The sequence below is a fragment of the Tursiops truncatus genome, chromosome X, assembly GCF_011762595.2.
Source record: "Tursiops truncatus isolate mTurTru1 chromosome X, mTurTru1.mat.Y, whole genome shotgun sequence".
In the NCBI taxonomy this organism is placed as follows: Eukaryota; Metazoa; Chordata; class Mammalia; order Artiodactyla; family Delphinidae; genus Tursiops; species Tursiops truncatus.
The window spans coordinates 97722915-97738000 of NC_047055.1; the positions used below are offsets into that span (position 1 = coordinate 97722915).

General features: G+C 46.7%; 2 protein-coding genes across 2 annotated transcripts in view; both read right to left on the reverse strand.

Annotated features, from left to right (window-relative positions):
• CFAP47 (cilia and flagella associated protein 47) overlaps nt 1-15086 on the reverse strand; it is a 516906-nt gene that overhangs the window by 437680 nt on the left and 64140 nt on the right.
• Nucleotides 8673-10192, reverse strand: LOC117310312 (melanoma-associated antigen B4-like). Its single transcript, XM_033849681.2, has one exon. It carries the CDS (start codon nt 10190-10192, stop codon nt 9146-9148), a length of 1047 nt encoding a protein of 348 aa, XP_033705572.1. The 3' UTR covers nt 8673-9145.

The window sequence follows — 15086 nt, forward strand, 5'->3', positions numbered from 1 at the left end:
AAGAGAAAAAGAATGGGACGGAGAAAATATTTGAAGAGATTATAGTTGAAAACTTCCCTAATATGGGAAAGGAAATAGTTAATCAAGTCCAGGAAGCACAGAGAGTCCCATACAGGATAAATCCAAGGAGAAATTCGCCAAGACACATATTAATCAAACTGTCAAAAATTAAATACAAAGAAAGCATATTAAAAGCAGCAAGGGAAAAACAACAAATAACACACAAGGGAATCCCCATAAGGTTAACAGCTGATCTCTCAGCAGAAACTCTGCAAGCCAGAAGGGAGTGGCAGGACATACTGAAAGTGATGAAGGAGAAGAACCTGCAACCAAGATCACTCTACCCAGCAAGGATCTCATTCAGATTTGATGGAAAAATTAAAACCTTTACAGACAAGCAAAAGCTGAGAGAGTTCAGCACCACCAAACCAGCTTTACCTCAAATGCTAAAGGAACTTCTCTAGGCAAGAAACACAAGACAAGGAAAAGACCTACAATAACAAACCCAAAACAATTAAGAAAATGGGAATAGGAACATACATATCGATAATTACCTTAAATGTAAATGGACTAAATGCTCCCACCAAAAGACACAGATTGGCTGAATGGATATAAAAACAAGACCCATATATATGCTGTCTACAAGAGACCCACTTCAGACCTAGAGACACATACAGACTGAAAGTAAGGGGATGGAAAAAGATATTCCATGCAAATGGAAACCAAAAGAAAGCTGGAGAAGCAATTCTCATATCAGACAAAATAGACTTTAAAATAAAGACTATTAGAAGAGACAAAGAAGGACACTACATAATGATCAAGGGATCGATCCAAGAAGATATAACAATTGTAAATATTTATGCACCCAACAAAGGAGCACCTCAATACATGAGGCAAATACTAACAGCCATAAAAGGGGATATTGAAAGTAATATATTCATAGTAGGGGACTTTAACACCCCACTTTCACCAATGGACAGATCATCCAAAATGAAAATAAATAAGGAAACACAAGCTTTAAATGATACATTAAATAAGATGGACTTAATTGATATTTATAGGACACTCCCTCCAAAAACAACAGAATACACATTTTTCTCAAGTGCTCATGGAACATTCTCCAGGATAGATCATATCTTGGGTCACAAACCAAGACTTGGTAAATTTAAGAAAATTGAAATTATATCAAGTATCTTTTCCGACCACAACACCATGAGACTAGATATCAATTACAGGAAAAGATCTGTAAAAAATACAAACACATGGAGGCTAAACAATACACTAATTAATACCGAAGTGATCACTGAAGAAATCAAAGAGGAAATAAAAAAATACCTAGAAACAAATGACAATGGAGACACGACGACCCAAAACCAAGAGGATGCAGCAAAAGCAGTTCTAAGAGGGAAGTTAATAGCAATATAAGCCTACCTTAAGAAGCAGGAAACATCTCGAATAAACAAACTAACCTTGCACCTCAAGCAATTAGAGAAAGAAGAACAAAAAATCCCCAAAGTTAGCAGAAGGAAACAAACCATAAAAATCAGATCAGAAATAAATGAAAAAGAAATGAAGGAAACAATAGCAAAGATCAATAAAACTAAAAGCTGGTTCTTTGAGAAGATAAACAAAACAGATAACCCATTAGCCAGACTCATCAAGAAAAAAAGGGAGAAGACTCAAATCAACAGAATTAGAAATGAAAAAGGAGAAGTAACAACTTACACTGAAAAAATACAAAAGATCATGAGAGATTACTACAAGCAACTCTATGCCAATAAAATGGACAACCTGGAAGAAATGGACAAATTCGTAGAAATGCACAACCTTGTGAGACTGAACCAGGAGGAAGAAATAGAAAATATGAACAGACCAATCACAAGCACCAAAATTGAAACTGTGATTAAAAATCTTCTAACAAACAAAAGCCCAGAACCAGATGACTTCACAGGCAAATTCTATCAAACATTTAGAGAAGAGCTAACACCTATCCTTCTCAAACTCTTTCAAAATATAGCAGAGGGAGGAACACTCCCAAATTCCTTCTATGAGGCCACCATCACCTTGATACCAAAACCAGACAAGGATGTCACAAAGAAAGAAAACTACAGGCCAATATCACTGATGAACATAGATGCAAGAATCCTCAACAAAATACTAGCGAACAGAATCCAACAGCACATTAAAAGGATCATACACCATGATCAAGCGGGGTTTATTCCACGAATGCAAGGATTCTTCAATATACACAAATCAATCAATGTGATAAACCATATTAACAAATTGAAGAAGAAAAACCATATGATCATCTCAATAAATGCAGAGAAAGCATCTGACATAATTCAACACCCATTTATGATAAAAACCCTGCAGAAAGTAGGCATAGAGGGAACTTTCCTCAACCTATTAAAGGCCATATATGACAAGCCCACAGCCAACATCATCCTCAATACTGAAAAACTGAAAGCATTTCCACTAAGATCAGGAACAAGACAAGGTTGCCCACTCTCACCACTCTTATTCAACACAGTTTTGGAAGTTTAAGCCACAGCAATCAGAGAAGAAAAGGAAATAAAAGAAATCCAAATCGGAAAAGAAGAAAAACTGTCACTGTTTGCAGATGACATGATACTATAAATAGAGAATCCTAAAGATGCTACCAGAAAACTGCTAGAGATAATCAATGAATTTGGTAAAGCTGCAGGATACAAAATTAATGCACAGAAATCTCTGGCATTCCTATACACTAATGATGAAAAGTGTATGCAACAAAAAGACAAAATGATGCAACAAAAAGAATAAAATACCTAGGAATAAACCTACCTAAGGAGACACAAGACCTGTATGCAGAAAATCATAAGATACTGATGAGAGAAATTAAAGATGATAGAAATAGATGGAGAGATATACCATGTTCTTGGATTGGAAGAATCAACATTGTGAAAATGACTCTACTACCCAAAGCAATCTATAGATTCAATGCAATCCCTATCAAACTACCACTGGCATTTTTCACAGAACTAGAACAAAAAATTTCACAATTTGTATGGAAACACAAAAGACCCCGAATAGCCAAAGCAATCTTGAGAACGAAAAATGGAGCTGGAGGAATCAGGCTTCCTGACTTCAGACTATACTACAAAGCTACAGTAATCAAGACAGTACGGTACTGGCACAAAAACAGAAAGATAGATCAATGGAACAGGATAGAAAGCCCAGAGATAAACCCACACACATATGGTCACCTTATCTTTGATAAAGGAGGCAGGAATGTACAGTGGAGAAAGAACAGCCTCTTCAATAAGTGGTACTGGGAAAACTGGACAGGTACATGTAAAAGTATGAGATTAGATCACTCCCTAACATCATACACAAAAATAAGCTCAAAATGGATTGAAGACCTAAATGTAAGGTCAGAAACTATCAAACTCTTAGAGGAAAACACAGGCAGGACACTCTATGACATAAATCACAGCAAGATCCTTTTTGACCCACCTCCTAGAGAAATGGAAATAAAAACAAAAATAAACAAATGGGACCTAATGAAACTTCAAAGCTTTTGCACAGCAAAGGAAACCATAAATAAGACCAGAAGACAACCTTCAGAATGGGAGAAAGTATTTGCAAATGAAGCAACTGAGAAAGGGTTAATTTCCAAAATTTACAAGCAGCTCATGCAGCTCAATAACAAAAAAACAAACAACCCAATCCAAAAATGGGCAGAAGACCTAAATAGACATTTCTCCAAAGAAGATATACAGACTGCCAACAAACACATGAAAGAATGCTCAACATCATTAATCATTAGAGAAATGCAAATCAAAACTACAATGAGATATCATCTCACACCAGTCAGAATGGCCATCATCAAAAAATCTAGAAACAATAAATGCTGGAGAGGGTGGGGAAAAAAGGGAACCCTCTTGCAGTGCCGGTGGGAATGTGAATTGGTTCAGCCACTATGGAGAACAGTATGGAGGTTCCTTAAAAAACTACAAATAGAACTACCATATGACCCAGCAATCCCACTACTGGGCATATACCCTGAGCAAACCATAATTCAAAAAGAGTCATGTACCAAAATGTTCATCGCAGCTCTATTTACAATAGCCCGGAGATGGAAACAACCTAAGTGTCCATCATAGGATGAATGGATAAAGAAGATGTGGCACATATATACAATGTAATATTACTCAGCCATAAAAAGAAATGAAATTGAGCTATTTGTAATGAGGTGGATAGACCTAGAGTCTGTCATACAGAGTGAAGTAAGTCAGAAAGAGAAAGACAAATACCATATGCTAACACATATATATGGAATTTAAGAAAAAAAAATGTCATGAAGAACCTAGCGGTAAGATAGGAATAAAGACACAGACCTACTGGAGCACGGACTTGAGGATATGGGGAGGGGGAAGGGTGAGCTGTGACAAAGCGAGAGAGAGACATGGACATATATACACTACCAAACGTAAGGTAGATAGCTAGTGGGAAGCAGCCCCATAGCACAGGGATATCAGCTCGGTGCTTTGTGACCCCCTGGAGGGGTGGGATAGGGAGGGTGGGAGGGAGCGAGACGCAAGAGGGAAGAGATATGGGAACATATGTATATGTGTAACTAATTCACTTTGTTATAGAGCAGAAACTAGCACACCATTGTAAAGCAATTATACCCCAATAAAGATGTTTTAAAAAAAAATTCTCTTTATCAATCCACCATCTGGAGAGAGAATAGTCTATAAGTAATCTTTTTGTTTTCATTCTGTAGGAGAAATAATCATGCGTCACTTCACTCTTCTTTTGTAAATTATTTGCTTATTTTTCCCATTTTAAAGGCTTCCCTAACATCTGTAATTAGAATTTCCCATGCCTTTTGAAGTTTATTTTTCTTAACCTTAAAAATATTTTTAGGAATAGTATGTGTTCCGTGTGGAAGACAAAGAACATAAAAAATTAAAATATGAACTGCTAGCCCTTAATGTACTTATTAGTAAACTTCCACTGCCCAATGAAGAGCCACAAAACGTAGCATCCTAACACAACAACTGTTTGTTCTCATAGATCTACAGGTTGGCTGAGGGGCTCTACTTCACGCTGTAGCTTAGGACCAGAGGGCTGGCTGGGACCCTTTCTAATGGTGATGACAGTTTTAAAATGTGAGGTGGGTCTTATAAGTGCTGTCACAGAAAGATCTTGCATTCACTTCCATTAAGTTACAAGAGCAAGTCACAGAACAATATGTACACTGTGGCCCCTGTGTGTTAAAAATTCAACATATTTTTGTAGCACATCTATGTACAAAGAAGCCTCAAATCAGCTTTAGAATGACACACACCAGACAGTTAATTGTGGTTACTTTTGAAAAAGGGGCTGAATTTTCGAGCAATGTTGTAAGGGAGGAGTTTGTGATTTATGTGTGTAAGAAGTTTTTATAAGAAGAATATATATGCTATGATTAGCTCTGTCATTAAAACATTTAAATGAGCCTAAGAGTAGAAATAGTAGTTGTGTATCACTCGGATTAAGTAACTGCTAACTGATGCAACAGAGAAAACCTGATATCTGAATGACTTAACACAACAAAAGTCTGTTTCTTGTGCACATAAAATCTGATGAAGGTTGGCAGAGGCTCACCTCTCACAGATGACTCCGAGATCCCGGCTATGTACGTCGCGTGGCTCCACACCTCAACACGGGCTCTCTCTGTTTGCTGCTGAATGGAAGAGAAAGCACAGAGGTGCCGTACTGACTCCCTCGTGCCTTGGTCTGGAGGTGACCCTTCCTAATTACAAGTGGACTGGGAAAATAGTCTCCCCAGGAACCCAAGGAGAGCAAGACAGGATGTGGATGAGGTTTGCAGTCTCCCATAAACTGGTGTATAGTGTGTGCTCAATAAAGAGCAACTACTGCAATTGCTTATGACAACAACCCTCTTAGTTAGTTGGAGGAGTTTCTGAGAAGGCCAAATTTACCTTGAAATTCACGAAGTTTTTCTTGTGCATACTATGTAAGACATGTTTGCAAATACAGGATTCCATCTAATTTCCAAAAGTACCCTGTACATCTCAGCAGAGAGGGCTTTCACCAGTACCTTTCCGCATTGCCAGTTGCAATAACCTGTGTAATCTTAGTAGGCTGGGAATTTTCTCCTAACTTTTGGTTGCATGGTCAAAATCATAGCCACCCACCACCTGACTGAACATACCTGAACACCCGAACAGGTGCCATTAAGCATATTGAACAAACAGCATCTCCCCTGGGGCCGATACAGACAAGGATTACTGGGAGGATGGTGAATTACTCTTCCTTGTTATTCAAAGCTAGCATGTCTGACAAAGAACCATTTTCCACCTCCAAGAAGGACTCCAAGATGGGTTTTTAGGAATTCAGCCTCAGCAGATGTTTGTTTACACAGTGATTTCCTTGGTCCCTCCTCCTTTACCACTTAGGAAGAAGGCTTTGCTTTTGGACCCCTTAATTAAGTTCACTCATCAGTGTATGGATTCAGTGGCCAGATTCAAAGAAGACACTTCATTAAAATCCTACTGCAAATATCACGTTGTTTCAAACAAGGCCTCCCTAGCCTTGGGGTTATAAGCCAAGGCCCTGTAGAGTCCATACCAAATCAGAGTCTCGTCACCAGCAGGTTTGCAAACACTGAGAATGTGGTGGAGGCACCCAGTGGGGATGAGGAGGTGTGTAAACGTCACTGTCTGAAGTGAACAGATACATGGAAAGGGCAGCTGCTGTCCCAGGGGTCCACGGTGACGAACGGGATCTGCGGGGAGTCGGGATGCTCCGAGTCAGGGGAGGGCAGGGCATATGGGCTGTCCGTTCCTCCGGGAGCTGAGTGCAGCCTCCAGAGGAAGATGCAGAGAAGAGCTGGCCAGCAGGTCAGCTTCCAGTCTGGACACGAGGGCACACTGGGGAAGACCAAGGGTCAGGGCGCTGTGATGCCACAAAGTGCTGGGACTGGACCCCCGTGCCGGGACCGGGGCAATCAGCTCTCAGGGAAGCCTGGGGCGAGGGGCAGGAGGATCCTAGGTAAACGAAGCCCACAGACAATCCCCAAATGGTGTCTGATTCTCATGTTCACCTTCCTTCTTTAGGCCTGCTTTTAATATTTTGGCTACAAGTTCCTCTTTCTTATTGCCTGAGAGACGTCACGGAGCAGTGAGAGGAGAAATGGATTAAGAGACAGAAGGGCTGCCTCAGGCTGGGAGGAGTGGAACAGTATGGGCTCTGGAGGAATTCAGACCGGGCTGTACTCCCGGTTCTGTCACTTTACCAGTCCGGAGAATACTGCAAGTTCTTTGTCTGCCAAGTGGGTTTGATAAGCCTCATCTTATAGAACTGTCGGAACATATGTGATATATGTAAAGCACCTGGCACGGTGGCTGGCGATGTCTGGGTCTTTCATGCATGGCAGTTATTATGATGCTTATTTTCATACCAGAAGAGACTGGTCTTCTCTGTCCTAGAGATACCCTCATCTCTAGGAATTTTTCATTTTATCCAGGAGATGTCAGAGACTATGCGGGCCTCTAGGACAAAGAAAGCTGAATTAACCAAAGTGCTCCTTAGCAAGTAACCCTGAGTACATTTTCCCTATCAGAGAATGTTGTTTCATTTGTGGAGGCAGGGGTTCCACCAGGATGCAAATCAAACCTTATAGAATTTGTGTCAAGGACCAATAATTCCCCTGCCTCCCAAAACCCCCCCGATTTTCATGTGTTTCATCACCACCAAAATCTGGGCCCATTTAGGAGTTCTGCCAGATTACACTCAAGACAAATCTCATATATTAACGCATATATGTGGAATCTAGATAACTGGTACAGTTGAACCTCTTTGCAGGGCAGGAACAGAGACGCAGACATAGAGAACGGACATGTGGACACGGGGGAAGGCGGGGTGGGATGAACTGGGAGATTAGGATTGACCTATGTACACTACCATGTGTCAAATAGACAGCTAGTGGGAACCTGCTGTACAGCACAGGGAGCTCAGCTTGGTGCTCTGTGACCACCTAGATGGGTGGGGGGAAGTGCAGCAGGGAGGGGATATATGTATACGTGTAGATGATTCACTTCGTTGCACAGCAGAAATACAACATTGTAAAGCAATTATACTCCAATTAAAAAAACCCGATAACTAATTAATGGAGCGGGCTGGGGCTCCTCCAGCCCAGGGCACAGAGTGCCAGCACAGGGGCTTCTCAGCATCCCACCACAAAGAGACAATCTGCATAAAACACCTGGTTTGTTTGGGCACCGTGTTCACCTGCACCGGGGCAAAAGCACTGGACCCCTGCTCACCATTATCACAGCCTCATCTAGCCCACCATGCAGCCAACTTAAAATTACCTCCCAAGGAGGGATTTGCAAAATAACCTAAACCTCAAAGTGTTCTGGCTAAGAGAATTTATACTTCACTGCTCTCATCTGGACTCTCTCCCCACCATCCTCACTGAGTTTTTCCATCACACCACCTTCCTTATATAATAGCGGCTCTTATACTCTCAACATCTACAGGCAGGTGCAGGGTCTTTTTTATCTTAGCATCATCACTACCAGCACAGAACCTTCCAAAGAGCAGATGCTCAATTACAGATGGGAATCAATGAGGCACTGAGTGAGGAATGTAACTTATTACTATTTAATTTTGTCGGCATTCTTGAATAAGCTAAGGACATCTAGGTGTATATCTTTGAATTTTACAAAGAGAAAGACAAAGGTGAATAAGACAAACCAAAATTTGACTAAACTTTACTTTGCTTTTCATTTTAAAACCACAGCATTCTTTCACATTTCCAACAAAATTCCTATTCCAATGCCATATTATCTCAGTCCAGAACCCCAGAAAGATGCAAGGAGTTTTCACATCGTACTACACAGTACCTAAACTCTTACGCTTAAACCTGATAAACAACAACAAATATGTGATCCATGTCATTTATAAACTTGGATTCTGAATCTAAAGAAACATTCTAGTGAAAGAAACAACATTTGAAAGATACTACTGTAAAACAGGAACACAAAGAAGATATATATTATGATCTTTCCAGCCCCAGCTTAGCCTCTCACTACTGAAAAGGTTGGCAGCGTTGGTCAAACACAAAGTGAAGAAGCTGCCTCAGACCTCACTAAGGGTGGGAGGAACTGCTAGACATGACCTTGGAAGGCGCACTGGCCTTGACACAAGTACCAGCCCTGGCTGCAGCTCTGGCTCGGGCTCGGGCTCGGGCTCTCTCTTCCTCATCTTTCAGAGCCTCCTCATAGAGATCTGGTAAGGCACTGGGGACGGTACCAGTCACCTTGGCCATAAACTCCAGGACTTTCATCTTGCTGGTTTCAGCGTGGGCTCTCCGGCCCCATAGGAGCTCATAGCACGGGAGATCGCTGTCGCACACCTGACGATACACCAGGTACTTTTCCTGCACCAGATCTTCTGTGATAAGCTTCCTGGGCTCCCCAAAGATTATGTGACACCTTCCAACATAAACACCCAAACCATTCAGGAATTCCCAGATCTCCTCCTCAGAGGCGCGGTCGCCATGCAAGAAGATCACACCGAGGACAAGCATCAGAAGCCCATTCTTCCGAAACCGCCCGCCACTGCTCTGACGCCCATCATCGCTGACATGTAGCTTGCTGACAAGGGCATAGGAATCACCACCCGGCTTGACTTCCTTCAACTCAAGACCAAAGACCAGCTGAACGCACTCAGCAGCTCTCCTGAGGATCTCAGGGAACTTCCTCTTGTACCTTTTGTTCACAAGCTTCAGCAAGTCTGCCTTTATAATGGGCTCTTCCACTGTATACTTCTCCAGCAGGAATTCTATCACCATTCCCACCTTCTTGATCAGAGGATCTCTCTGAAAGCTCTCACCGGAGGCTGAAGCCTGGGAGGAATTTTTCCTTGCCTCAACCCGGACCTTGGCACGCACATCAGATCCTGGGCCTGAAACCCCTGCAGCACGAGAGCTAGTGGCTGGGGCTCCCTGAGGCTCCTGGCGAGTGCCAGCAGCAGGGGAGCTCGGGGGAGTACCCCGAGAAGGAGAAGAGGGGCACGAGGGCGACTCTTCTCTCTGTGCTGCAGTGGCCTGAGCACCCCCGAGATTCTGGGTCTCCCTCCGGGCCTGGTGGCGCTTCTCACGGGCACGGAGCTTACTCTTCTGCCCCCGAGGCATGACTATGGGCAGGGACAGCAAGCGGGGGAGTGGGCAGGAGAGCAGGTGATGCTGGAACCTGGAGGAGGGAAGGTGAGAGGGTGTGAGCACCTTCAGCAGGGAGGTCCCACCCTGACTTGAAGAAGGCCGCTCTGCACGTTTCCTTGAGGGCACTGCTCTAGGAACCACTAGGCTCTTGTTCTTGGTCAGCCTGTCCCGAGAACCCAGTGTAAGAAGCGAGAGTGAGTGAGCCTCAGGCTACAGCCTGCCAGCCCTGCCTGTGGCTGACAGCGGTGACCACAGATCCTGGTAGGGTAGGCCCTCTCTGGGTTCCAAGGGTCCCTTTCGTTCACAAACAGGATTGTCCCATTGACTCTTGGTAGGGCCGGGACCTCTTTCCTGTGCTGCTCTAAAGGTGACACCTCAAAGCTCCCTGGGGCCCACGAGAAGGAACTGAGCCATGGACACTGTCGGGGTGCACAGCGCTGACAGTTGTGTGGGGCCTGCTCTGTCCTGAACTCGTTGGTCCTCAACCATTCAGTGTCCTCATCTTGTCGATACCAAGGGTCTGGGACCCCTCCTGCTGCCCCTGGTGCGGCACCTTCAGACGAAGGATCTCGTCTCCCTTAGAAATGATACAAAGAAATGAGGAGCCTCCGCCTGACCATGCTCTGGGCCTTCAAGGGCTGAGCAGAGGCCTGGGCAGGACTCTTTATTATGCCTTTGATTCGGTGGAAGGGGGGTGTGCTATCTTCAGTCGTCATTCACAGTCCCCACTGGGTCTCCTGGGAGGATCTGGGGGCTCCTTTCTCTCTTGACTTGAGGACATTTCCTCACAGTACGGCCCACAGCTCCCTGAGACTTAACAGTGGAAGTGAGGATGGCCTTACCTGGCCACAGCGCCCCTAGTCTCCAGAGGCTGAAAGCTGCAGCAGGCAGGCTGAGGCCCTATAACGTGTGGTCCTCCCTCACGGTCCCCATTTCTCACTCAGGGGAGGGTCTACGGTTCCTCCCTCTGCTGACCCATCACACCAAGATGCTGACTTCCCTGTGAGTTCCGAGTGGGGAACTGATGGGCACTTCTGCCTCACATCTGTGCCCGGGGGCGCCTCTAGGAACGACAATGGAGAGGGACTCTGCGCAGTCCCCGCTGGCACGGGATGGACTTCCCCCCACAGTCCTCAGCATCTTCTCCGTGAGTCCTGGCAAATCCCGGAAATCCTCCCTCCGCTGATCTGAGTTCGCTTGCATTACATTAAGATTCTCACCTTCCTGAGATCCCCAAGATGAAAGAAAGGGTGAGCCACTGCCAGTCACCCCCATCCATGCCCTCCCTGGGTTGGTAGCAGGGGCTGGACTCCGCGGGACCCCACTGTTGCGGCATCGTTGGTCTCTTTCGCCCTCACTCAGACGGCATCTACGCTCCTCCCTCAGCCCACCTGAGTCTTCTGGCCTCAGATCAAGGCCCACATCTGCCTGGGTCCCTGGGGCCTGAAGTGAGGGGTGACACATCAGGCTACCTCTACCTGGGGTGTCCCAGGGCTGAGGGGGGTGGGAGTTTGTGGGCCCCCACTGCTTTGGGTGGGTGTGCATCTACATCATCCCTCAGTGTCCTCACCCTGACGCACAGCAGGACTTGGACATCCTCTGTGTCTTGACTTGACGTCTATCCCCTCACACTAAGGCCCCCAACTCCCCAAGACCCGCTAGAAAGAAAATTTTCTTGTCTCTCTAGCTACAACTGTGTGTGGACTTGCAATGCTGACAGGCAGGAAGAGATTCTGTGGCCCTCACTATTGTGGTGTAGGTGGTCCCCTCAATTCTCAGGGTCCTCTCCTTGGTTCCTGACATTACCTGGAAATCCTCCGGCTGCTCACCTGAGCCCATACTCCCATCAAGGAGGTTCCTCACCTCCCTGCCATGGTCCGGGAAAACGTGAGTGATATTCATCAGGTCACCATGCCTGAGTCTCCCTCCCAGGTCTGAGAGTAGGAATGAGATTCTATGTAGTTCACTTCTTTCTGGGTGGGGCTCCCGCATGTTCACTCGGTGTTACCACCTTGACTCTCGTTAGGAACCAGGCTTCTTCCCTATGTTGAATGAGGCCTCTCCCATTAGACCCAAACCCTGACGTCCCTGAGACCACCCTTGGAGGAACTGAGAGGGCAATTCAGCCTGAGAGCTCTAAACCTGGCTTCCCAGGGCGAAGGCAGAGGTGGCACTTTGTGGGGTCTCCTCTGTTCTGGGGGAGTCGGTTGTCTCATTCCTCACAGAGAATTTGTGCCTTGACATCGATCATGGCCTGGGACTCCTCTTCTTCTGCTGAACCGGGCAGCCAGCCCTTAAAGCAAGGCCCTCATCTCCCTCAGACCCCACAGGCAGAAGTTAGGGGGCACCTGAGCCTGCCAGCTCTGCCCTGGGCCTCCCGGGGCTAACGGCAGGGGCGGCATGAGATGCAGCTCTCTCCACCGTCTATGGAGCAGTCTCCATTTCCTCACTCAGGATCTTCACCTTGACTCTGCACCCTGCCTGGGACTTTGCCCTCTGCTGACGTGAGCCCATGACCGTCAGAAAAGGTCCTCATCTTCCTGGGACCTGAGCTTACAGTCAGAGTGAGCCTCATTCTGCCAAAGCTGATCTGGGGCTCGGCTACGCCTGGTAACAGCAAGGGTGGGACTCTCCGACCCCACTGTTCTGGAGTTGGTGGCTCCCTCAGTCCTCATTCAGGACTCTGGCGTCCAGTCCGGGTAGGGTTTGGGATTCCTCCCTCCACTGACCCGAATCTACATGCCTCAGACCGCAGCTCTCACCTCCTTGAGTAGCTAGAAGAGAAGTCGGGGGCTCCACATCCCGGCTACCTTATCTGGGGACTCCCAGGTCTGAGAGCAGGGCTGCTGATTTGTGCAGTTCCCTGTTTTCACGAGAGGTCTGCTTACTAACACTGATGGTCCTACCTCTGCTTCTTTTAGGGCCAAGTCTCCTCCCTAAGCTTAATGGGGTTGCCTTATCTATCTATCCATCCATCCATCCACCCGTTGTTTTACATTTCACACCCATTACGCATTTACTTCGTAACTGGTAGTTTGTATCTCTTAACTGTCCTCACCTAATTTCTCTCCTCCCCCCAACCACGTTTGCACTCTGTATCTATAACTGTTTCTGTTCTGTTGTTTGTTCATTTGTTTTTTCAGCTTCCACGTGTAAGTGAAATCATACAGTATTTGTTTTTCTCTGTCTGACTTATTTCACTTAGCGTACAGAACACCCTCTTGGTCCACGCCCCCGCCCTTTCTTTTTGGCCGCACCATGTGGAACGTGGGATCTTAGTTCCCCTACCAGGGATCGAAGGTGCGCCCCCTGCAGTGGAAGCGAGGAGTCTTAACCACTGGACCGCCAGGGAAGTCCTGCCCCCTTTCCATAAAGGCCTTTCTCTACCCGAACGTTCCCTAGTCCCCAACCCCACTTCCCACCCCAGGCAGAAATGAGGGGTTCTCTCAGCCTGAATTACTCTAGAGCATCGCACGAGTGAAGGCGGGAGGGGGCCCCGTGCAGTCACGCCTTTCGGAAGGAGGAACCCTCGTCAGCTCTGAAGGTCCCACTTTTCACCTGCTGGGGACAAGACTACACCCTTTGCCTAAGAAGCCGCCCCCTCTAGACAAAGGCCCTCCACTCTCTGAGGCCCTCCAGACGGCAACTCCTCTGGCATATAGGTCAGATCAGGGTCTCATGCTGCTGATGGCAGGCAGGGGCGGGAGGCGGGGGGGTCACCTTTGTTATGGGGAGAGGGGGGAGGGAAGGTCCCTGCAGGCTACATTCAGGTTCTCACCGTGGCTCCGGACGAGTCCTGAAAACCCACACTCGGACAAACAAACGCCGCAGCTCCCGGTCGGGCTCCTCGCTTCCGAAGCGGAAATCCGGGGGAGCCGCATCCGGCGCTGCGTGGGGTATCCGAGGGCTGACGGTAGGGGCGGGACTCTGCGGGAACGCCCACTGTTCGGGGTTCAGCGGCCCCTGCCTCCTGCCGGTGCCGTCTATCAGAGCCTGGGACCCCTCCCTCTATGGTCCCGGGTCCTCCAGCCTCCGAACCAAGCCCTCACCTCCCCGAGGCCCTAGTGGAGGGAAGTCAGGGCGCTGCTCCGACCATCTCTGCCTGACAAGACGGGCGCCACCCTGTGAGCCTCCCTCCTTGGGGGAGAGACCCCCTCATTAGCACTGAGGGTCCTCACCTTGACTCTGGTTATGGCCAAGACGTCCCCCTCTGCAGAACTGGAGTCTGATCCTGCTAGATGAGGCCCTTCCCTCCCTGAGATCACTCGGGTGGAATGAGGGGATGACTCAGCAGTAGCTCTTCTGGGTCTCCCAGGGCTAAGAACTGTACAGAATTCTATTTGGCCCCCTCTGCTTTTGGGGGTCCCCTCATAACACTCAGCATCATCACATGAATTCTTGTTAGGGCTCAGGTCTCTATCTCTCTCTCTGCAAAACTGAGGCCAACCCCATTAGACAGAGACCCTCACCTCACTGAGACTTTCCAGGCTGAAATCAACCTGACATCTATGGCCAGAGCTTCCCGGGGATGACAGCATCAGAGATTTTTCCGGGGCCTCCTTTTATGCTGTGCGTGCTACCCTTAGTCCACATTCAGATCCTCACCTTGACACATGATCAATCCTGTAACTCCACTCTCTGCTTTCCTGAAGCTGCTTGTCTTACATCAAGGTCCTACTCTCCTAAGAATTCCAAGTTGAAAGTCAGGGTGATCCTCATATGACCATAGTCCATTGGGGCCTCCAAGAACAGGCAGCAGGGATGCAATTCTATTGGACCTCACTGTTCTGGCTGGGTCCTTCCATGATTCCTCACTCAACATGCTCACTACATCTAACAAAGCCTGGCACTCCTCCTTCTACAGAAC